This window comes from Cryptomeria japonica, chromosome 3 (genome assembly GCF_030272615.1).
Source record: "Cryptomeria japonica chromosome 3, Sugi_1.0, whole genome shotgun sequence".
Lineage (NCBI taxonomy): Eukaryota > Viridiplantae > Streptophyta > Pinopsida > Cupressales > Cupressaceae > Cryptomeria > Cryptomeria japonica.
The window spans coordinates 362,286,981-362,313,189 of NC_081407.1; the positions used below are offsets into that span (position 1 = coordinate 362,286,981).

General features: G+C 36.9%; 1 protein-coding gene across 2 annotated transcripts in view; it reads right to left on the reverse strand.

Moving 5' to 3' along the window:
- LOC131080008 (DNA polymerase kappa) overlaps positions 1 to 25,785 on the reverse strand; it is a 147,557-nt gene extending 121,772 nt beyond the window's left edge. For both annotated transcript variants that reach the window (XM_058018062.2, XM_058018061.2), the window contains exon 1: positions 25,522 to 25,785. In XM_058018062.2, coding sequence (XP_057874045.2) covers positions 25,522 to 25,597 — 76 coding nt within the window. In that variant the 5' untranslated portion in view covers positions 25,598 to 25,785. The remainder of the gene's footprint in view (positions 1 to 25,521) is intronic.
- Positions 25,786 to 26,209: the final 424 nt, after the last annotated feature.

Genomic DNA, 26,209 nt, shown 5'->3' on the forward strand with positions numbered 1-26,209 from the left:
TTGAAATGTGATTATATTTTATTTTTATTCTATTATCTTTTTTGGTCAGCCCTGCTTACATGAGTTTTATGGCTGCAACCCTATTTATATGGCTGCGATTCCATTTATTGACAGGGACATGACAAAAACATGACCTGTAAAGCCATAACACAATGGTTTGAAGTTACATAATAACTGCTATAGCAGGCATACCATGAAAGCCTGTGAGATAAATTTTAAAACAGTAGGCAGCTCAAACCTTACATAAAGAGTTTCATATAAAATAATAACTATAAACTTAGAGAACCAAAATTATAAATAGATTTACAATTTTAGAGCTATTAGAAATCAGCATGTATGGAGAAACATTTAGGGTTGATTAGCAGCCTTTCCGAGAAAAAGGCAGAGTCCTGGCCTCATTGTCCAGATGTTGTAGCTGTTGATTCCAGGGCACATAGTTGTCAAGAGGGATGCCTTTCAGTATGGCTTCCTTGTTGAAATGCAGATTGTTGTTTTTTGCATGTATCATTTTGCATTTTTTGTTAAATTGCTTAAGCAAGACATCATTTTTTTGCACCCATAAGGATCTCCTCTGTAGCTTCTTGTGGATTGAGAAGATTTTGGTAGTTGATTATAAGCAAGTTAAGGCAGTCCTCCTGCTTTCTCATGTAGTTTTTACAAAGAATTTGGTTGTCTTTTTGCCATTAAATATGACCGAGAAGCACAGATATGCACTGCTGTAGTTAAGGAATATCAGCCATTTTGAGAAGACCAGCCAGGGTATCACTTATGTTGACCAATGACATAACAAAGGATGAATTATTAGTTATAACTTTGGGGATATGCTAATGATAATTTGAATTGTTATTTAGTGAGAATGGGCATCAAGGTTATAGGATTATCTTGAGCAAATTTTAGTAGGAATGGCTTGGCATTCTGAGGAGAGCTAGTTTATATCTGTGCTTAGGTGCTAGAACCATAGATGAAAAACATGTGTCAAAACAGCTCATAAGTTACTCACAGCATTACTCTGCCCTAAATTCCTGTGAAAAACTCGGCAATTACTTGGCAAAAAATCACAATTTTGTCAAAAAATATTCATCCGCACTTGCATAATAATGTCCAGCCCAAAAAGTTCACATTTTTCAACATTGAGCCTATTTTTCAGCAGTGATGGCAGAAGAGCTTGCAGGCATTTGAGTTCTTATTTTAGCCCTTATTCAGCTCCCAGTAGCAGGATTTTCAGCTAATTTTAGCAATATGATTTGTTTTTGCTTATTTTATTTTCAAGGTTATTTCAAAAATTTGCTAGGGTTTTATGTTTTGTTTCTTATTTATTTTTTAATGTCCAGCCCAAAAAGTTCACATTTTTCAACAATTTTCCTATTTTTCAGCAGTGATGGCAGAAAAGCTTGCAGGCATTTGAGATCTTTATTTAGCCCTTATTCAGCTCCCAGTAGCAGGATTTTCAGCTATTTTTAGCAATATGTTTTGTTTTTGCTTATTTTATTTCCAAGGTTATTTCAAAAATTTGCTAGGGTTTTATGTTTTGTTTCTTATTTATTTTTTATTTACTGTTAGGGATTTTATAATAATTAGCTTTACTAAGTGTTTTTTTTTAAGGCATTTACTGCTGCTATAATTTTGTATTGTTTTCCTTTCTGTTTTTTTTGGTTTTGCTATGGTTAATTTCCATTTTTCCAAAAAGAAATTGGCATTTACAAGTAGGAGAGGTAGTGGAAAGCCTAGAGACCATGATTGGAAACATGTAACAATAGGTACAGTATATGGCTAGATAATCAACCACCATTGGGAGACAGATATGAGAGGAGCCATATATTAAGTCTTTTATGGAAGTGAAGTCTCACTTTACTCATCAACCTTTCTGCAAGCCTCTATTACTGACTAGAAGGCTGTCTTTACAGTCCAAACTTCAAGCCCAGCTAATCAAGCAGCTATGGCACAATCTCTAGGGGTAGTTCCTTGCAAGCTTACAACACAAGATTGATTTATGATTGACTCCTTTCCTTGGATCTGCACAGGCCTTGCGGCAAAGCCCCTAGCATTGATTCTTTTCCTTATGTGTTCTATCAAACTCTATGAGATGTTGCTGTTCCTGATTTTTGTAAGCTTTGACTTGAAGCTATGAAGACCAATTCTTTTATTTCATTCGGAAGTATGGGGGTCCAAAACTCATTACCAAGTGGACGCCATAAGTTCTAACTCTTTTGAATGTCTCCAACAAGACAATTGGCAAGGCTCTCACCTTGCATCTAAGTTACTAGCAACCTTGTATTGTGCAGCCTGAACAAACACGTTGTATTTCTAGTAAGTTTATATTAGAAATAATCATTGTGGTCTGAGAGGGTATAAATTGAGCTCACAACTACTCACAAAAAGCATTGTTTGTCAAGATTAACTTTAAAATCCTATGATACAATTGAATGGCCTTTAATTTTGGCTATGCTTCAAGCCCTTGGGATTGGTCCATCCATTGTCGAATTTATGTAAATGCCTTTTCAAGATACCACCACCTATAATACAATCAATGGGAAGCAATATGAACAGTTTGTCTTTTCTAGGCTTATCAGATATGGTTATTTTCTTGCACCTTCCCTCTACATGCTTGTTGCCAAAGGTTTTAGTTATCTCCTTGCAAACTATCCTTCTAAGCGTCTTGTTAGAGGTATCTCCTTGCCTAGCAATTTGACTAGGCAACTAGTCAATGAGCATTTCACTGATGATTCCTTCTTGACTCTCTTGGAAGAAGAATCTCCAGTGGATAAGCCTATGGAAAGTTTTAATTTTCTAACTAGATTTTAGATCTAATATTTAGTGGAGAAAAACTAAATGCTACAAAGTAGTTTGTTGCTTCAACATCTCAATAGTTACCCCAATATAATAGGAATTGAATTCACCATGAGAAAATGTTCGAGTTACTAGGTATCCATTTTTCTTTTCAAGCCACATTCTCTAAGCTCCAGAACTATGTTATTTAGGGAGTTAATAAGAAAATTGCCTATTGGGTAACCAAGCCTCTTTTCTCAATGTAGAAGTTTCTAGTGTGCAATTAAAATTCTCTATGCCACTCAAGTTCGTGATTCCTCTCATGCTCCCACAAAACCTGCATATCTCAAGTTTGAAAAATTACTCACAAACTTTTTCTAGATAATTCTGAAAACGTCAAGGATATCATAGATTTGTAATCCAAAGATATAGACCAACAAAGATTGATTGGAATTCATCTTCGAGGAATTGCATTTTTGAGAAATGGTCGATTAAATTCCTAGAAGGTGACAAGGCATAGAATGTAACGAAGCTGAGAATGTGCCTCTAAAAAAATGTGTCTCCTAAGGAACTCTTTATTGAAAAAGAACCTAGTATGGCCTTAAGAGTTTTATTGCTGAAGGCATTCAGAATTTTTCTAAATCTTTCAAACCCTAGTTGACTTGGTTATGGTATAGGATAGCTTTTGATCCAACCTTATGATCTGTTGGTGTCTGTTTTATCATCTACCAAACATTAAAATAGGATACCCAAAGGCATTCTATCCTCTCCTGAAAAATCACTATTGATTCCAAGGTCTATATGTGCAAACAAGTGACTTTAGTGAAATAGCTTCTTGGGTAGTGTATGCTGAAAATCTCAAGGGGGGCTTACGTTAACAAATGTCTTCTGAACTGCTGGACTTAGACGGATTTAGCAATTTTAGGCTCTCTCTTTTATTAGATTTTCCGGGTTTAAACTTTCAAAAAGGGAAAAAGAGATAGGGTTCGAGAAAGCTAATCTAATCCTACGAACTCCATAGACAGTATCAATTGGATGCTCTCAGGAAAACCAAACTTTGCTTCGCCACACTAGGGACAACTACACAATGTCGATGCAATCTTCAATGGATTGTGCTTATGATTAAGATGTTGGGATGCACAGAGAATGGGCTCAGACTAACTTTGCATGGTGGAATGGAAATCATCCATTCACCAAAAGTATGAGCGGAGATACACCATCAATTAACACTTATCAAATCCTTCATTCAAATTAACAACAATGAAAGCAAATCTAAATTAACCTTAACTAAGTGTTGAGGAAATTGAAACCATGCAAATCATTCAAACAATAGGGATTACAAAGCCTTAAGAGAAAGCGCACATGCAATATATTATCTGGAAATGACCTTACGCAACAACACATCAAAAACCTCACACTCTCCAAATGAGAGGAGGTAGCCTTATATAGTTTTTCAAAAATAAATGAACGGCCGAGATCAAACAATGATCAAGGGCCCAAATTGAAAGCTACAAACCCTAATTAGGGTTTCCCAAAACTAACTACCCTCGACCAATGAGAAAATTACATTTGGGACACTTGTCCTTCTTGCTAAATACGAACCATCAATGAAAATAGAAGGTTGTTGCATTGTAAAGTGTGCCCTTCTAGAAGCTTCTAGATAAGTCAGGTTCATTGAACCTGGACATGCTGACTTGGAACAATCTGATTGGTTGGAAGATGACGAGGCGCCACCTCAACGTGTTGGATGTCTTCCTTGAATTCTCCAATTTGTGTCAAGAAATTGTCTAAGTATGGAAATTTGATTCCTTCTTGTTACCATTTGATTCTGCTTGGGAGCTTGTCTTTTTTAATTTCTTCAGGAGATGAAATCCTTCAAGAAGTTGGAAATTTATTTAACTTTTTCATATTTTCACCAAGTCCGAGAACTTTTCTTTCTTGATGCCTTGAGATTCTTTCAAGTGCCTCGAATTTGGAGAAGAGATCCCTTCGTGAAGTATTTCTCATACTTAGCCAAACTTTGGCCCTCTCTATGCTCGGACGAACCTTGCTCGTGGTCTTGTCTTCAATTCTGAATTTGGCTTGAAACTCCATTTGTGTTTTCCATGACGATCCTGCCTTCAGCTACCAATTTATGTTGCACGGGAGGAGGGTAAAAGCTCTAGATAACCCCTTGCAAATATTAAATAATAGGATCAAGTTGTTCAGACATTTGATGTGATCATGCCCTCCTTCTTGATACCCTGAAATTTGGAGAGGAATTTCTCCATGCCTCCATCATAATTGAGGAAATTGGAATTTTCATTGTGAAACATTTCGCATACTTAGCCAAATTTTGGCTATCTTCACGCTCGGATGAACCTTGCCTGTGAACTTGTCCTCAATCCTCCGTTTGGCTTGGAGCTCCAGCTGCGATCTCTATGATGATCCCGCTTCTACTACCATTTGCGACCTGTAAAACCAAAGGAAATTAAGTTACAATCCTCATTTTGAGCGTAAATTTTGAAGGTTTGATGGCAAAGTATGCTCTGATTCTCCACTTCCTCAACACTTTTAGCTTTCAACAAGTTGCGAACACTTCGATTTGAAGGTTCAAGAGTGAAATTTGACTTCCTATACCTTCAAATTTTCAGAAAATATGTATATTTTCTTTTGAAAATAGTCAAGAATCTCCTCCAATCTGCATGTGAACTTGTTGAAAATGGTTGAAAATCTCAAACTTATACTTGGAATCACCCTTCAAATCTTCTTTCAACTTGCAAAACTCTTAAAACTTCTCTCAAAATGTTCTCAACTTGCTCAAGAAATTCGAATCTCATGTACAAAAAAATGTGAGAGTGAATGAAATATTTGTATGAGGGTTTGATTTTATAATTAGAAACTCGGAAAATTTCTTCAAAACTTGTTTCTAATCCTTCCCTAGTCTTTTGAGTCTGCAGAGAATGTTTCTAAGTTGCATAGTCATCATCCTTGAGTTCGAATTCCTTTGAATGCAACTTTCTATTTTGAATTCCAATTAAAATCAACTCAATCTCCAAAATTCTCCTTCAAGAAACTTTCTATTTTCAGAACTCAGTTCGAATTTCCTGAAGATTTGGATGACATCACCAAGGAATATTATCCTTTCCTTAATACTTGGCAAGTATTTTTGATTTCATCTTTGACTTAGGCGGACTTCATGAAGTTTATTTCTCATTGTGTTGCAAGGCAAAGTCGGACTTTTATAACTTTCCTTATGTTTATGTGCACTTCACGTCTTAACTTTATTACATTTCCCTCAAGGCGGACTTTTGAAGTATCACCAAGGGCGGAGTTTAAGTGTTGCTTTGAAACCATCTTCTAGGCGAAGTTTGGAGAGATAGGCATCTTCCTTCATCACCTTAGGCGGACTTTCGAGAGGCTTGCAAGCACTACCAAGGCAGACTTTGGAGATATCATCATCTTGCATGTCCAAGTGTAGGGCGGACTTTTGGAACTTCTACTTGGCACCAAGTATCACTTCATATTTAGCTAAATTTCTGTCATCAATTCTCCTTCATATTGCATCATGTTAACCTCTCCATTTACTGACTTCCAATCTTCATGTTGCCATCATTGATGTCTCTTACATAGGGCGGAGGTTTTAGGTTCTTTGACACCACACTTGGAAGTGTTTACTAGGTAGGGCGAACTTTCTTAGGTCATGGAAGGCGGACTTTCTTTCTTCTCATAGGCAGCTTGGAGGGCAGACTTTTCATTTCTCCAATACCTCCAACTTTGACAAGGCAAACTTCTCCAGCTTAGGAACCATTTTGCATATATTTCGAAGAGAACTTTGGAGTTAGGCATCTTGCTTGGGCGGAGTTTATGACCATCACCAAGGCGGACTTTTGAAGTATCACCAAGCATCATCACCTTGGGCGGAGTTTGGAAGGCCTTAAGAGAGCGAACTTTGAAGACTTCTCAACTTCATGGAGGGCGGACTTTTGGAAGACCACCTCTTCATCATCTTGGGCAGAGTTTTGGGAGGACATCAAGGAGGGCGGAGTTTGGAAGGTTGGCTACTTGCTTGGAGGGCAGACTTCGATGCTCCCTCTTCAAGCATGGTGGAGTTTTAGTCTACCTCCAAGGCGGACTTTTGTGACATCTCCATCAGCATGGCGGACTTTGACTATTTCTCCATAGGGCGGAGTTTAGAGCTCTTTCTTCAAGGCGGACTTTTGGAAGGCCTCAAGAGGGCGGACTATATATGAAATATAACATTTAAGTATAAGTGGCACTTATACTTTAAGTTATATTTCATATATATTGTCAGGATGTTTGAGAGTGGTTTCAGATCTCTAGGACTTATAATGCAAAATCTAGTTTTTGAAGGATTCTCCAATTTTCCAGGCTTAGTCAAATTTCAGGATCAAGATGACATTCCAAACAGAGCCAAATTTCAGGATCAAGATGACATTCCAGACTTAGATGATTTTTCGGGCTGATTATCCTTTGAATGTGCCATGACCCCCTAAAATATAGGAACTTAGCTTTTTGGGTCAAAACTTGAAAATTTTCGATCACAATTGAAGCGGGTCAGTGCCACCAATGCAAACCCTAGGTCCCCATTCCGAAAAAAGCAAAAAGCAGACATCCCTAAAAAATTGGGAAAACTTTCTAAAAATAGCCATACCGGGGATTGGGCTAAAAATGCCAAAAACAAAACTTCCTAAAAAATAGGAAAAAGCAAAAAAGCAGACTTTCTAAAAATAGAAAGTTGTTCAAATTCGTCCAAATCAATTGCGATCTTCATCCTTTGGCCTTTCTAGGCACTTTGACGGTGTCCTGAGTCTAGAATCACTTGGTTTGCAAAAACTAATTTTCAATCCCTAGGACTCGAACTGTTCAAAACTCAACAAGGCTTGACAAAACTGAGGCGGAAGGCCACAAGACACTAACAAAAACCCTAGAAAGTAGGAAAAGAGAGGGTCCCCTTTTGCAATGGGGCAATGTGTGAAAAGGTCACAACATGATCATCACTCCCTTTGGAAGTCTCCCATTATGAACATTCATTTTCCTCTTGCCAAGATGCCTTGGATTAAAAGTTAAGGCTTTTTCGGATAGGCATAAGTGTTATCTCTAACATCTTTGACAAAAAGACAAAGGCTTAGCTCTCATGGCCAGATTTGAAATCTAAATTCTCAGTTACTGTAATCGTGTGAAACGGGTCCGGATATGGCCCGGGTTCGCCCCCAAGTACATTCCAAGTTCGGCCTCTATAAACTCACCCTCTCTTTCATTCATTTCCTTCGGAGTGGTATATTCATAGAGTTGAATGACTTTCTTGCTGGTGTGTGCATTGGCGACAAGTTTTACATGGCACGTAGATTGTTCTGCCAATGTCGGAAATAGTGGGGGTGACGGAGAAGAGAAAATCTAGTCCTTTTCAAAACGCCTAACCACTAAAGGAAAACTTAATTGATACTTACCGAATTGTGATATTTACTATCTTTTGAAGCCTATATTTGACGGTTGACTTTGTCTGTTGAGCAAATTTATGATGATAGTGTTTTTAAATGTTAACTTTCAAATATTAAGAAATATTTTATATTATATCATATATATAAATAAATATTAGAATATTAAGATATTTATTGGCAATTATGGATTTATGAATATCACTCTTCTTATAGTTATACAGTTTATAATGGCAATTGGCCACATATATATGTGTGTGTGTGTGTGTGTGTGTGTATAATATGTATGTATATATGTATGTATGTATGTATATAATATGTGTGTATGTATTTATGTATGTATGTGTATCTATCTATATATATATGTGTGTGTGTGTGTGTGTGTGTGTGTGTTTATGTATGTATGTATGTGTGTATGTGTGTATATAATACGGATGTACCCGTACCCATATCCAAGGGGAAAAAATTGTCGTACCCATGTACCCGAATTCATTTTCGTGTCTGTACCCATACCCTAATCGGTAACTTAGTCTGAATTCCACCTCAACAAAGAGGAATGTGAATTCATTACTAAGCTTCAAATCGTTGTTCTTGATGAGTTCAATCACAAAATTGATGTCCAAGCATCTTTGACCTAGTGTAAAAAAAGGGGATGGCATATGGATGCACCTCTTCACCAATACAAACCCCAAATTAGTTACTACCTTCTCTCTCCAAAGCAAAAACCATTTATGGATTTTATTAGGGTATTTAATTATGTTACTTGCATACATAGACATAGTTGGCATATTTTTCATACAAATACTTTTTTCAGCTATGGTAAGACAAAGATAATGCACATTGATCCTATGATTATTTATAATGTTATGCTACAAATATAATTGTAGGTAGAAAATGTGTGTGTGGAGGTTGAGCACCTCTAGACTCTTATTGGGCACTAGGAGAATGCCTCATGTGCAATCAGCCATATGCCTCCTAATTCCCCTCATCATTGGTCCCCTCCATGTGGTAAAGGCCAAGGCCAAGGCCAAGGCCAATAAAGGCAAAGAAGGCACTCTCATAGTCCTACTTTTTCGCCACATTCAATAAATCCTCCCAACATGTTGCTAGTGGTGTGGATGGTGCAAAACATAATGGTTGCATTGTTTGATATGTCCCTTTCTTGGATTACCTTGTAATTTGCCCTAAATTCACAAAATCCAAATGAAACAAGGAACATAACTTACTTAGAGAGAAAATCCTTACCTAAAAATAGAATGAGGTAAGTCTATCTTGGAAACCTACAACCAAGTTAGAAAATAATGTAGACATAATACATATAATATATCCATCTCTAGAGTTAAAGTAGAAACACACTTATTGCACATAAATCCAAATGATCTCATAGGCTCAACCATAACGAGGATGGAGATAGGATGGTCATGATGAGGTGCCCTAAATATCTTTGGCCCTAGGCCCAAGAGAGAAAACCATGTTCGTTTTGGCCCCATGTGGTCCTTAACCATGCTCATGAAGTGGCATACATTCCCCTCCATCATGCTATCCTTCTCTCCCCTTATAATTGAGGATCCCCTTTCTTGTCTACATCGATAACTAACCCCTATAGGGTTTGGAGAGAAGATTGCAATAGGGTGCCCTTGACTCAACCCTAGGCCCAAGGTTAGGACCTTGTCCTCATAGGCCTCATGTGGTCCTTAACCATCATCATGAGGTGGTCTTGCGGTCCTTAACCAATGGTCCTTGACCATCTTTACGAGGTGCCATACCTAGTGAGGAATCTTTCACCATTCCCCCTATTGTGTCCCTCATCCCTCCACCACAATTGGAGACATCAATAACATACAAATTATACATCACAATACACAAACATCATGCAGCATTATCTTTATTATCGATATACATAGAGCATGTTTGCAAAGATATGAAGTGCATGGATATTAGATTATTCCAAGAAAGTAGTTTATAAATGCATAAACATTACAAGTGCATGGATATTATAAGTGTGTATTATTATATTGTTTTCATCTATTCATACCAAATTGCAAGGGTTAATGTCCTTCATGTTGGATACCCGAGTTCTGATGTTTCTTCCTCTCCCCCCCCTCCTCAAATGAGACCTTCTTCCCTTTATATCTTCCATTGTGAGGAAGAAGTCACACCCCTTCAACATTCCTGCCCTTCGAAAGAGTCACAACCTTTCATAATTTCTGCCCTCCTTTGGAATAGACACTTCCTTATTTACTTCCCATTCCTTCCTTCTTCCATTGACTCTTCATTCACATGCTTCCTTCTTTCTTTTCTCCTCCCTCTCCCCTCTCAAATGAGGTTCTCTTCTCCCTTTTGTATCTCATGTTCGAGGGAGTCACAACTTTTCACTTCATGCCTTTTGACCATTCATTAACTTAATTAAATTTTACTTATATTTAATTTTATATTTTAATTTAATTGTTATTTTTATTCTTTTGTATTTTAAATTTATTATTATTATTTACTATTAAATCCTATTTCAAAGTGTGGACATTACATTATTCTAGAACAAGATAAATCTCCTAGACATGGCTCTAGCCATCTCACTAGCCCAAGAAGTGGAAGAGAAAAGAAAAACATGTAATTCAACCAAGTGGGAACCATTACCTAATACACCAAATCCCACTACTATTAGATAGCTACACCACTACCTCTAAAAACTCCCCAACCAGTGCAAAACATCAGTCACTAGCAATTAAGTTAAAAAAAAAATTAATTCACACTTTCATTATTCTAGCTCACACTCATTGACACATTAACAGCATTCCTTGCACTTTCAAGTGATTTGAACAAATTTTTAGTGATTGAGTTGATTCCAAAAAAAAATTTGTTTAGAAATTTTGTTGAGTCTTGGCAAGAATTTGCTAAGTTGCCAAGTTTGAGTCAAATTTGGACCTACTAAGTTTTGTCATGTCACAATTTTTTAATTTATGACACCCCATGGCCTCTAAGAATTTAGGTATCATAATGTTATATTAATTGTTGAAAAAATGCTTTATTTTCCATCACTTATGATGATGAATTATATCATCGTTGATCTTTCTCAAACTACAAGTCTAATATGGCATTTGCCCTCTTGGGGGTGTAATTATGTGAACCATTTTTGTATGATTAGCAATGTACTCTGTTTGTATTGTAATATATATAAGAACTTATAACTTTTTATGAAAAAAGCACCTAAGATTAGTAATGAAGAAGTTCAAAATGTAACTAACACAAGAGATTTCCTCCCTAGATCAAACCGAAGTTGAGAAGTGTAAGAACTTAGAAAATTATGATCATGGTGAAATTGAAGATCATGCTTCACTTTTCGAAGCTACCATCCTCAAGGTAAACAGAGACAAGCTCCACTCTACCCCAAAAATGAAAGGGAACCATCTCTCTCATGCCATTCTTCTCCTATCTTAAAAGCTACAAAGAGGTCAAAGTCTTGATTATGGAGATCTATCAAGAGGTCATGGCTCATTTATAGGAAGCTATATTGAAGTTAGCCCATATATTATCAAATCGTGATAGGAAAGAGTGTAGGGATTCTCTTGTTAGATAAAATTCTAATCTCGAATCCATTCAAAGTATCCCTTTCCCATCTCATTGAGATTATGAGTTGCCACATGCATACCCTTCTCCACCTATTAGGCAAGTATTGAAGACATTCTCCTTCTCCTAGACACCACAGAAGGGTTATGTCAACTAGAGACCAATCCAAGGCTTAAGATTATAAAGGATGGTCCTCTCCATGTCATGACTATTGTTGTAGGGATCTATGTATGGTCCTCTCCATGTCATGACTATTGTTGTAGGGATCTATGTCCTCCCCATATTACATTCAATTTTAATCAATAACTATGAAAATCACTATCATTATCATAGGCACCAAAATGACCCTTATCGCCAAGGCCATCACCCTTTGAAGGACCTTTCAAAGCTCAAAAGAATACCTTTTCCTAGAGTTTGTAGAGAACACCTTCCTACAAAACATAGAAGTTATATCAATGAATCATCTAGGTACCTAAAGATCTAGGCATCCACCAAATGAGAACCTCCATCCTAAAGATGAACTTGTTGAATGCATAGATGATCACCTCAATGGCTCCTTTTGGTGACAACTAGTTCCAAGTGAGTGGCAAGCGCTACCATTGATGTTGATTATTGATCTCGCCTTGCCATGGTTAATCCAAGGAGGATATCCATTGGAACCCTTTAGCTCCTAAACTAAGAACTCACCTTACACCTACCCCACTTCCTAAACTTGCTAAATTCATTAGAACAAATGTAAATATGTCCAAACATACTAATTCCTTCATGATGGCATACATGGTTTGGGAGCATGATAATAAGCTCTTTTTTAAGATATTCGCCTTATCCTTGCAAGAGGAATCCCAAGAACTTCCTTTCAACTGAACCAATCTATAAATTCAATCACCTACAACAACGAAACAAGGTCAAACTAAGTTTAATTTTGAGTACATGTAGCATTGGCCTCTCATTCTCTATACTCGTAAGAGAGATTCAACAACACGCAACTCTTTAATATGTTTTCTTGTGTCTTGAGGTGTGAAGGTCACCTTAAATTCCTTAGGCAAGAACCTTTCTATAATGGAGATGTTTTAGAAGCCCAACATAAGTTACAAGCATTTGGAATCCAAGATAATCTTAAGCTGCTTTCAGTTCAAAATAGGTCTTCTTAAATGTGTCTAGACAACTTTATCACAATCAAAACGCAACTAGTGATGATTTGTCTAACTCTCCTATGGGAAAGAAGGATAAGAAGAAACCCCACAAGCATAACCCCACCAATAAGACCTCAATAAACCAATTGCAACAGTATCAATACCTAAAACTGGGCGACTCAGACAGAAGAAAATTAGGACCAACCTAGGGTAACTTTAATAAATAAATTTAGGCAATAAAATATATATGAGAGCCAACCTGTTTGGCATTTAAAACAAACTAAAATTATGCTGTGGTGATAGCCGGCCTGTTCGTGTTCAATTTAAATGTATTTTGCTTAGGTCAGAAATAGAAATAATAATAATGGTTAGGACCAACTAAGCCAAGGAAAAGTAAAATTAATTAAAAAATAAGCTTGGCCGGCCTTGTTGAAGAGATATGTCCATTGGATGAAGGGGCCTATTGAAGATGTATAAATAGAAGATTAATGAGGACCATTTCATCATCAATTCATGCAATATCATTCTGATTTTTAAGGCAGATTAGAGCAGATTGAATTTGTTGAACAGACATTAGAAACTTCAAGAAAACTCATTTGGCAATGTAGAGCCAAGACCCAAAACCTCACAATACGACCAATGGGTTGAAAGTAATTATATTTATGCTACATACTGAAAGGAATAAGATATCTGTTAGAAAAGAACAGAGATTGGAATTGGAAATATGCCCAGCTGCTGTAGACTAAGAGCTATCAGTGCTACCAAAAATTACAAGTTATTGCCAAAATCAAAATGAAACAGCAGATGATTAAAAATAGATGAAAATTTGAAAAGTGAAGTTGCACCTAATATAGTTCCTAATATATAAAAGTCAGGAGATTGAATCTGATCTCCAGAAAAAGATTGAATTGAATCAAATTATCAGAGGAATAATAGCCTTCAAAGATATTCACAGCTAATCAAAACCACATTTTATCTATCAATACAAAGAGATCAAAATGGGCAAAATGGGCAAAATGGGGCTTAAACCCAAAACCAGTGTTACAAGACTCTGTAACCCAGACTCACCGAGTCCGGAGGCAGGTCGCCCTCGCCAAGGCCAATGGCCTCTAGACTCGGACTCGACCGAGTTTGGCCGAGTTTTGGCAGACTCGCCGAGTCCGGTGGGCTAGACTCAGCCGCCCAAGTCAGCATGTAAAAAGTGAAAAAAAAAAAAACTTTGTTTTAAATAAAACAAAAGGTTAATATGTTTTGTCTCCCACCCTAAAAAGTCATTTTTGTTGTTTGCAAACACGAGGAGGAGAGAAAAAGAGGGTTTTGAGCAAACAAATAAAGGCATTGAAGAGCAAACCAACAGATAGATTGAAGAGGGGATAAGGATTGTTGATTGTTTGTGCAAGTTTGTAGCTTGCATTCAAGCATTTAAAGGTGTTAAAGAAGGATTTGGAAGAGGTTTCTAGCAAATTTATAGAGGCAAGTACCATTTTTTGTTATTTTCTAACTTTCATATTTTCCATTTTTTTGTACATTTGTTTTGTTTTTGTTTTATTTTATATTGATGGATAAAATATGAAAGTTGAACTTGAAACCCTAGTTTTGTTTTTTCTTTCTATTATTTATTTTTAAATTTAACTTAATTAGAATAAGAGACATTATGCTGATTTTTTTCATTTATAAAATGGCCAGCCCCAGACCCGGCGGAATATCCACTAGCTTTTTAGTTGGAAACTAGAGCCGAAAACTGGTCCATTCCAGAGTTTTTTGCAGGCAGCATCATGCTCCATCGCTGGACACATCTCTATTTCGCAGCCCTATAGATAGTAGGGCCGCAGCGCGAGGAAGCTGACCGAATGCCCTTCCTTGGTCATTCAATCCCCAGTAGCGAAGGAACTACTCTCTCTATGAGCGAGTCAAAAGTCTCGAATTCCAGATCTCCAAAGAAAGCAGCATAATGTCTCAGCCTACCGGTAGTGGAAGTGGTGCCCAAGTCAGACAGGATAAGGCTTGGAAACATGGCATCCCCGGATCAAAAAAAAGGAGAAGTAACATGTATTTATTGCAAAACAAAATATAATAGGGGAGGCATTAACCAGTCAAAATATCACATTGCACAAATAGAATGCCATGATGCAAACCCATGCAAAAAAGCACCCCTTGAGGTTATATGTGAAGTGCAAGCTCAATTATAGGAATTTAAAAAAGAAAAACGAATTAAAAAGGAAGCAAATGGAAGAAATGGCAGCCATTGGTGGAGAGGGTTCTTCAAATCCTCGACCTCCATTTCCTAGATCTGGAAGTAGTGGTTTGTGGTAGTGTGAATGTGAGCATTGGGCCTCGAATTGCGGAGTTGAGCGATCACTGATATTGGCTTCTCTGAGCCTTAGACTTCTAGGCTCTAGCTTTTATGTTGATATATATTTTGAACTTTTGATGACATGGATTTTGTAGACATTTGACACTATCTATATTTCTGATGTGTTATTTAGTTTAGCTTATTTCCTTCAGCTCAAGCCTAAAATTTGCATTTATACTTATGTGATGAATGTAAACTTGTGTATGTGTTCAAAGTAGCTTCTATTCGATGAGATTATTGTGTGTTTGAGGTTTATTTTTTAAAAAATACATGAAACAAGTTTAAAATCTTTAAAAAATTTTGAATTTCTTGGGTTTTTCTATTTGTTGAGTCTTTGCCAAGTTTTTGCCGAGTCTGCACGCCGAGTCCGAGTCCGAGTCAAAAATCAGCTTGCCGAGTCTGAGTCTTGTCCCTCAAGTGTTGCAATGAGTACATATTGTACATAACCACCCACATTAAGAGAAAATAATTAGAAACTTGAAGGAAATAAAACTGAAAATAGGCTAAAATGCACAAGGCCACATGAAAATTTCTGGTAACTTTACTGCAAGAGGTACCTTTCAGATCATGGTGTCTCAAAGTGAAAGGCTACCCCACAAGGGGGATTTATCAATAAATGAAAGCATGATCAGCCTATTAGAAGGAAACTGAATCATGCAAAAGCAAAACATACTATCATAATAAGAACAAGCATAGGACAGTCACAATGTTCCAAAGTAGCAAGGTAATGGTAAAGTTAACAAGTGACATATGTCAAAAAGATATGATGGTCATAGGGTGGGGTTAATGCTCAAAGACGGTGACAGTAGTAAAAGCATAGAATGACAATTTTAAACATGAGCTCATACTGCAATGACAATTATACAGGAGACGTATCAGTCATTACAAGGAATAAAGATCATTAGCACAATCTAAAATTGTTGAAACAATCCAAGGATTTCGTCAAAATGGAAAACTTCAAGAGCATAGTTGCAGACTTATATCAAAGGCAGAGTTGAAAGATAAGATGACAGTCCATAGAATGTGATAGAGAAAAGCCAACCCTGTGTTGCATGGATGAAGGTATGACAGTCCAAAAATAAACATTTATGACTTTCTAAACCAAGAAGAGGACACAAGAGGGACAAAGGTTTTTGAGAATTAACCCTACATGAAAGGGTAATGAGAAGTGAGAGTCTTATGGCTGAAATAAGAAGCAAGTTGATTACCCCAAGGGATAGATCTGGTCCTGGTTGGACGTTCCTGCCTCTTGTGGGCCAAGTGATGAATTGATTATCCCAAGGAATGGATCTAGTCCTGGTCCAAGTGATAAGAAGCAAGTTAATTACCCCAAGGGATGGATCTGGTCCTGGTTGGACATTCCTACCTCTTGTGGGCTAAGCGATGAATTGACTAACTCAAGAGATGGATATGGTCCTAGTTGGATGTTCCTGCCTCTTGTGGGCCAAGTTATGAATTGAAAACCCCAAGGGATGGATCTAGTCCTAGTTGGATTTTCCTACCTCCTGTGTGCTAAGTGATGGATTAACCCAAGAGATGGACCTAGTCCTGGTTTGACGTTCTTGCCTCTTGTGGGCTAAGTGATGAACTGGTTACCCCAACAGATGGATCTACAAGGTTGGACGATCCTACCTCTTGTGGGCTAAGTGATGAATTGATTAACCCAAGAGATGAATCTAGTCCTGGTTGAACGTCCCTACCTCTTGTGGGCTAATATAATGTCCCCACTTTGAAATAGAATTTAGTGGTAAATAATAATAATAAAATTAAAATGCAAAAGAATTAAAATTAAAATATAAAAGAGTATGATTAAATATAATTAAAATTTAATTAAGTTAATGAATGGTCAAAAGACATGGAATGAAAAGTCGTGACTCCCTCAAACATGAGATATAAAAGGGAGAAGAGAACCTCATTTGACAAGGGGATAATTTGCGAATCAGAAGTGCAGATCTGATTGTGAAAGGTTGTGTCCCTTTCAAAGGGTAGAAATAATGAAGAGTTGCACTCTTTCGAAGGGTGCTAATGGTGAAAGGGTGTGTCACTTGCCAAAGGGCATACATGATGAAAAGATGTGACCTCTCCCTCACATTGAGAGATACAAAGGAAAGGAATCACTATTGTAATCTACCTATTCACTATGTCTACATATATTCATGTCTATGCTTTGTGTTTTCATGTGTATGCTTTGTGATTTTATATGTATGCTTCGTGTTTGGAATGTCTACTCCTTGAATATCTATGATTACTATGAGCATATTCATATCATCGTAAAGATTCCTATTTTTGGTTGATCTACAATATGAGAATAACAAGAGAACCAAAAGATATGAATTTATTTCGCGTCATAGTTGTGTACCATGCTTCTAATTTTCATTTTGATATGCGGAAAGACTCACCCTCGCTTCGACTCACAAAGATATCCAAATGAGAAAACATGTGGCCAACCTAATCAGTTTTTTAAAATATGAGTTGGCTTTAATCCTTCTCTCTGGAAGATGAGAGAAAACTTGTCTCAAAATTACAAGAATTGCAAATCCTCAACACCTTGGTTAAGCTATTCATATTAACAACTTGTGATAATCAGAGAAGAGCAAGGGAAGTGATTTATGTGATCAATTTTCATTGAAAGAAAGTTGCAAAGATCAAAATCAACTTAATCATCCCAATTTAAATATTGCTCGAGGACAAGCAATTTTGGGAAGGGCAGACTGTCATGCCCCCACCATTAAGACCTCAATAAACCAATTGCAATAGTATCAATACCTAAAACTGGGCGACTAGGGTAGAAGAAAATTAGGGCCAACCTAGGGTAACTTTAATAAATAAATTTAGGCAATAAAATATATATCAAGGATGACCTGTTTGGCATTTAAAACAAATTAAAATTATGCTATGCTGATAGCCAACCTGTTGGTGTTTAATTTAAATGCATTTTGCTAAGGTCAGAAATAGAAATAATAATAATAATGGTTAGGGCAGACTAAACCAAGGAAAAATAAAATTAATTAAAAAATAAGCTTGGCCGACCTTGTTGAAGAGATATGTCCATTGTATTAAGGGGCCTTTTGGAGGTATCTAAATAGAAGATTAATGAGGATCATTTCATCATCAATTCATGCAATATCATTCTGATTTTTAAGGCAAATTAGTGCAGCTAATAAGAGCAGATATGATATAAGGGCAAACATTAGGGCATTCCCAAAAAGGGGACATTTACAAGATAAGCTAGACTTCAAGTTGTAAAATATTTACAACTAGACCCATGTAGTGTGACTCTACCACAAAGTGCATAGCTCAAAATTGCCTGGCTAAACAAAACAAAGATGTTTGTTTTTTTCAGAACTTTCAACTTGCAAGTTCGACGTGTTTAAAAAGAACTTGCAAAAGCATAGCAATAATTCTAAAAAGAACAAAAAGAAGCAAGGAAAGAGAATGAAGAGATAATCATGTTCTTAATTCTCTTCCTCTTTCATATTTACCAACTCTTCTGAAGTGTCAAACTCTTGAAATGTTAAGCTCTTTTTTTCAGTCCATGTGGAGTATATTACAATAATGCTAAGACCCACTCAAGTCATGTTATTGACCCAACTATAGATATCGGTAGAACAAGATTGCTTCAACCTAGACAACCCATTAGAGCAACATATCCCAAAATTCATGCTAATTTCTGATGGAACATAGCAGCATATGCATCACTCCAACATTATTACAAAGTCAGGGATTTGTCATCCCTCTATGCTAGAATCACCCTCAGGGATCTATTGTACTTGTGCACTACTTAAAGAGCTCTCACTCTTAACAAACTTTGTCTTGCCAAGGATGACCATGCCAATGACAACTTGAAGTTATCCACACCTCTCAAGTTTCCCACAAAGGTTCATTTCTTAGTATATAATATACATCCTTGAATTCTGGTAGATTACAAGATACTTGCTTAGCAAGCTAGTTTTCTCCTTTACGTATAAGCACAAATAAGCTCGTACAAAATTAAGCACTTCATTGTGAACTGGGTGAGCAGCCTTGAGCACCATGCCATTGCAAGTGCTAAAAAAAGTTATAACATGTATTGGATTTAAAAAGAATGATGTCTGGCCAATCAGTAATGTCACTCAATGTCAAATTTGGGTCTAAAATTGTTCAAGAAATATTTTGTGCTGTCAACCTTGATGTTCCATGCAACCTATATGAAAGCCCTTGCCTTCACCACTTCCAAATAGTGCAATTCAGATGAAGGAAAAATCTGCATGATTCTAATACATATGGATCCTTGGGCTTGATCAAAATCTAAATCTCAAGATAAGAATACTACTCTCATTCTTATCAGCTCTGCCCAAGAAAATTCCATTGGTGCTTTGTGTGAAAGATCTCAAAGTCACAATTTCACAATTGTGAGTACAATATGGAATTTGCTGCCCCTGCATCTTTCTTCGCTCTACTGGGCACTAAAAATGTAATATCTTTCCTTGGTGAAATATTGCCTAGTTCTCTTGCTCTTTACCATCAGAGCTCACAAAAAGTATATTTTTAAAAGATTCTTTTGTGTTGTAAATTCAAGAAAGGATAGTTGTTACGTGCCTTAAGCAGCAGGCAGGGAACACCAGATGGTTTGTTGAAAAGGTTTAGGCCAGTCCATCTAGCATCAAGTAATGTACCCTTTTGGGATATTCATAAATTTTGTCCTAAGACCACAATTTCAATTAAAAATAAGAAGTGTAATACATTTAGAAGATAAATTTACCAATTAAAATGCCCTTTTAAGAGAATTCTCGGTTTAAGTCCTGCACACAATATTATTCACTGGAAATTGACATTAAATCATAAGCCAAGATAACATCTAATTTGATTAATCATCACTATGCATCATTGAATTACTCATATTAAAATATAAGTAAGGCAATAGCCATTCCAATGTGAATTCCTACAATAATCTCATCACGAATTCATTGAAACATTTGCAAACCGCAGTCTCAAGGTTGGCCGCCCTTGTATTGCAAAAGCATGGAAAGTGGGTCGCCCTTCCATACCAAGAGCATGGAAGGCCGGTCTTCCTTCACCTCTCGTGAACCTAGAAGGCTCACCATCCTTCCTATTTGCAATCCATCTCTTTAAATTCAAAATAGATTATTATACGAATATATTATCACATATTTATAAAGAAACAAATAGTTACTACAATGATCCAATATTCAATTTTTGCAAAGTTTAATTCTATTCATAGGCTTATTTTCCAATCTATTTTATCACAATAATATATATTTATTTCTGTTTTTAAACTTATTTTTCTGATTTATTTTTTCAAATCCCAAACATTTGAGGGAGACACATCTTTTCACCATCTCTGCCTTGTGAAAAAGAGACAACCATTCATCTTAATGGGTGGCCTGGATGTTGATATGCATTGTGCATGAGGCCACCATAAGTGTGTGTGACACCTCCATGTAATTAACTGTTAATTAAATGATTGATCGCCGACTTGAGGGAAAAGTCAACTCAGTTCATGGTTAAAAAGACGTCTCTCTTGAGGCCGTTTATCCTTGGAAAGGCACCACATTTTGTCTACATATTAGGCGATTCTCCTTCATTTGTGAATTGAATGAATTGGAGAATACCAGTGATTAAAAACAACATGGTATCAGAGCATACTCGATTTTGTGCCTACAATTTAGTGTTAATGAGCTAAATCTAAGATTGGCGGTGAATCTTCATTTGTATATTTGTATATTGGCTATTGACGCTGTTTTTATTCGCTCACATTTTTGTGTGTGGCTCGGCTTGAGAATTGACCTTCACATCCTTTCTTGGCGCTTATCTGGTCCATTCTATCACGGCGTAGAAGACATGTCTATATTATCCAGGCCATTACTTCAGCGGCCACCTCACTCAAGGCGCAATACATCACGTGGTTGCCAACAATGGCGCAGACAATCCACAACCCTCTCACGATGCATAAAGTGAATGTATGCGGTCCTTTTGTTATATGATCAATGACAAGATTGACATTGTTGTACAGCTTGTGTCGCATCAAATTGATGTCGATATTTGCATAAATAGCTTCACCTACATCAGATCAGGCAAGTGTATTCATAGCATCGTCGTCATTTTTTCATCAGATCGGCCACATCTGATCTGGTCGACTGTTATTCATTTTGGCTTAGAGTCAACATTGTCACAAGCAGATTGTGTGTTATATTTCATCTGCCCTTCACCTTGTTGGTAGCAGCATCTTGTGGATCAAGCTGATGGTTACTCAGATTTGGCAGCAATTGGTGCTTCGTCACTTCAAGGCGTCATTATCGTGCGAACCAGTAGGAGCATTGAAACACCATCCAAAGATGGCATTAGAACCAGCATGGAGCTGAGCTGAAGTCAGATCCTCCTCAAGTTTTCTACAACAGATATTAGGTCAAAGCATTCAGTGTCTAATAATAGTTTGAAGTGAATGATAGCGATCTCCACCGTCACAAAGGCAAAGACAATTCAGAGCGATTTTGTTGCACAAACAACTTGGTCAATGACTGAGTGTGACCTTGATTGGAGTTGTGGCAGGCCTATGGTGTGAGGCGAATTGATTATCGAATACAGCAAAGTCTATCCTAGACTCAGTGATTCAAATTTACCACTGCTGGTCATACCGAATTCTCACACAGTGAAGAGCGATCCTGATTATGAAGTTACAGCAAACCCTGTGCTTGAATAAGTTCGACTTTGATTGAGATTACAGCAGGGATATTTTGTGAGGCGAAATTGTTATAGCAAATCAATCATCTTTTACAGCAAGCTTAGCAAATCTTAACTTCGATCAGACATGGTCATTATCATCAATTGAGAACTTCAGCGAATTCAGCTCTTAAGGGAATGCGATTTCGGCTTAAGATTGATCCAAGGGTATTCAACATATTGAATCAAGCGAACTCTGGGAAAAGATCATTGAATTTATATCCGACAACACCAGCAATTGATTGGACAAGCATATCCATTCGAAAGGAGGCAATTTGATTCAAGTGAACAATCAGATTAATAAAATCAGTGTATTTTTGAAGTGTTTACAAGTCTGAAATGAGGTAGAGCATGGGCTAAGTGCAGCATATAAGGAGAAATCACTTAACAGCTGAGAAGAAACTGCAAGACAAGCCTTTGACTGCATCTGTAGAATGTACCAACAATAAAGAGATAAATTTCTTGTTTATACCATTCACTAATGATCATGAATTTTATGAGTCATAAAATTCATGCAATAACATTGGTAATAGTGAATCATGTATGCTTCCAGCATTGGTCTGTTTCTTCTCTTCGGATAGTTTAATTCTATAAACTATTAGTAATCTCTCTAAAATGCTTCCAGGACGGATCGAGGAGCAAAAGGATGATGAGAGATCACATTCAAGGGAGGAAGAGCTTGATGCATCCTGTGAGGAAGTCACACAGGCTGAAGAATGGAGACACAGCTTGCTGCCATGGGACTGAGTTGGTGGCACATAACTGGAGACATCTCTCAAAGAGGAAGAACCTATTTAGATTGTCATTGTGATCAGTTTCTTCAAAGAGGAGGAATTAACATTCAGAGGGAGTCTGACAAACCAACAAAGGCAACCTTGGACAAGGAGGTCAGGAGGTTGATGCAAGAACTTGGAGCTTCTGAGGGAGTCACATTATCATTTGTTAATGCATTTTTTCTCTGAGACGGAGAAATTTGAGGTGAAAGCCCTTGTTAACACAGTTTTTCTTTGAGATGGAGAAATTTGAGGTGAAAGCCCTTGTTAATGCATTTTTCTCTAAGACGGAGAAATTTGAGGTGAAAGCCCTTGTCCATCTCTAAGACGGAGATGTGGTTCTTTCCACCCTTTGGGAGTAGCCATGGTGGATGTCATGTTGAGAGACTCCATGACAACATCACGTTGAGAGACTTCATGATGAATTCTTTGTACTTGTGTTTTTCCACACATGGGAGTAGCCATGGTGGGCATCATGTTGAGAGACTCCATGATGACATCACGTTGAGTGACTCCGTGATGGGCACTTGTGCACATGTTTCTTTCCATACATGAGTGTAATCATGATGGAAGTCATGTTGAGTGACTCCATGACATGAATATCTGAAAATATATCTCCCTAGCTAAGAAGTAGTGTTGATGTTACAGTAGCGGCGGGAGATTCTTTGCATATCTCTCTTTTCAAATAATACCCATTGTGCATGAGGCCGCCACAAGTGTGTGTGATGCCTCCATGTAATTATGTTAATTAAATGATTGATTGCCGACTTGAGGGAAAAGTCACCTCGGTTCGTGGTTGAAAAGACGTCTCTCTTGAGGTCGTCTATCCTTAGAAAGGCACCACGTTTTGTCTACATATTAAGGCGATTCTCCTTCATTTGTGAATTAAATGAATTGGAGAATACAAGCGATTAAAAAACAACACTGGATTCTTAATTCAAATTTAATTAAATATCCTTTTATTCTAGGAATCAGCTGTCCTAGATATTCTTTAATGCATTCTTTAATTGAATCCTTAAAGAATCGCTGTTTAATGATATTCTTAGTTTCAAACTTAATCGACCTCCTAAAATGAATCGCTGCCCTCTTAATTCATCCACCCAGGTTTAGGTTTAAGTGCAGCAATCTGATTTTTGGCAAGGCTGTGATCTCATATATGGAGGTTGTGGTTTCCTAGATTGGCAGAGGTATGGCACATCATTCTGAATGTATTCAGGCAGCATGGGTTTGGCTATGCGCATGAGTGCAAGAATGTTTGAATCTTTCATTGACTGTCTTTTTTTCCCACCACAAGTTGTTTGGATGCTAGGAAAACTGTGGAAGGTCAAGGGTATTCTGCAAACTAGAGGAGCCAAAATGTGAATCTGTATAAAAAAAATTGAAATACTAGATAGAAAACAACGGAGAGAACCAGTGTTGTTTATATTGCAGCGTATAAAACAATGGTGCCTGCCATGGACATTGTGAAATCTCTCAAAATTTCGACACATATCAGACAAGTGATTAGTGGTTCTAGCATAATAGAGTTATATTCTACAATTTGGAGTGAGTACTCGAAAGACGATGTGGTTAGTCCATACTTGGTTATTTTTGTTCTCTGATGTTGAATGTCAGAGTCAACTCTCACATTTCAACAGTGTTCGATTGAATATAAGCACATTCACATTTCAAAAACTCAGTCTTCCATTTTCCATTGTAATAGGCCATTGCACACTACAAGTTGGTTTAAGGTGTCCATGAGACTCCAAGCTAGCTATCTCATATCGTCATTCATCACCACAATACAAGTTTCTCCCAAATTTATAGAGCTTAAGCCCTTGCAATATTCATCTTCAGATCCATGAATATATTATCCTTGCTTGCTATATTGTAATGTCTTTCCTCCAATCTTATATTCATTCATTCACCTTAACTATTTCCTACCAAGCAATAACATAAAGCTTGTACACCTGTGGTTGCAGAACTTATTTGCGTGCATCTCATTGTTGCAAACACCTCTAATTGTGTGCACAGTTGCAGAATATATTCGGATGCCTCTTGTTGTTGCAATTGTGCTTATCATCAATTCAAAAAAAAATTTTAATTAGATACAAACAATAAATTATGGTAAATCTGTTGGTGTTGTTTGGGAGCTAACAACAAATTACTCAACAGTGAATATTGTTTCGCAATTCATGAAAAAATATATACCAACAACTATAAGTCTTTGTCAAATAAGTAACCTATTAGATGAATTAATTGATGTAAATCCTTATTGTATGTTGAAATTTATCTGTGCAAACTTGGACTGATATTTGTGCCATGCTAACCCTCTCTGACGATGCGAATAATCAACCTCGATAGGAAAGATCTAAAGGCTTATAGTCTCGTGAACTCTACAAGTACGAAAACTTTTATAAGGAAGAAATAATGTAAATTTGCTATCTCATCAATTTGTGTTTCTTTTTACCACCCAAAGAAGGTGACTAATATTTTTTTCTGGAGTGAACCGACTACAAAAAGAAATCAGGGTTTATGGTGCAATGGTAATTGAGGGCACAAATAAAAGCATGATAACGGTTCAAGTTTTGCCTACACTGCACCAAATCAACCCATAACCTCACCATACACGGCGTTCAAATGGGAAGTCATTTCAAGAAATTCTCTGTTTCGATTGAACTTTGAGGAGACTCGGATTTCTTCGATCTAGCATACATTTCCCTACTGAAAGCTAGCTAATTAATAACTATATAACCAAAAACAACCCTATCGTCGATATATAAATATATAATTACCAGCTTTGGCGTTAGTGTAGACGGTGTGAAAAGACTGCCAAGGCTGAACTTGAGGTTTTTCTTCCTCTTCTGCCATGGGATCCACCAATTAACGGAAAATAAATTCTTCAAGACTGCTCTTCGACAGAAAGAAATATCGAGAGTATATGGAGCAGAGCTGCTCGAGATTTCGAATTTTGGCGGTTATATTGCTTATATTAGCGAAGTTGAACCCTCCATTTCCTGTAAGAGGGCCGGGATTAAAGAAATACTTTGGGGGAGAAGATATACTCGATGAACATATTTCAATTGTTATATTGTTGTGATAGCAGTTGTTGATTTAATATTCATATTTATTGATTTAATGTCTAATTTTTATTTTATTTTTTTGATAATATTGTATCAATAGTTGTGACTTTAAAGTTGTGATTGGTGATGATTACTCATAATTGAATAAAATATACCCTTAGGGAAAGGATCCATTAGTTGAGCGTGTACTAATTTTTGCGATAGAAGTCATTGATTTAATACCCCCATACTTGTTGATTTAATGTCCAATTTGTGTACAACATTGCACCAATAGTTGTGACTTTAAAGTTGTTATTGTGATGATGAGTACCAATAATTGAATGTAATATATCATATGTTGTAAAAAGCAACCAATCCTGTGATGCCACATTAGTTGCACAAGTATTGGGGCCCCTTTTGC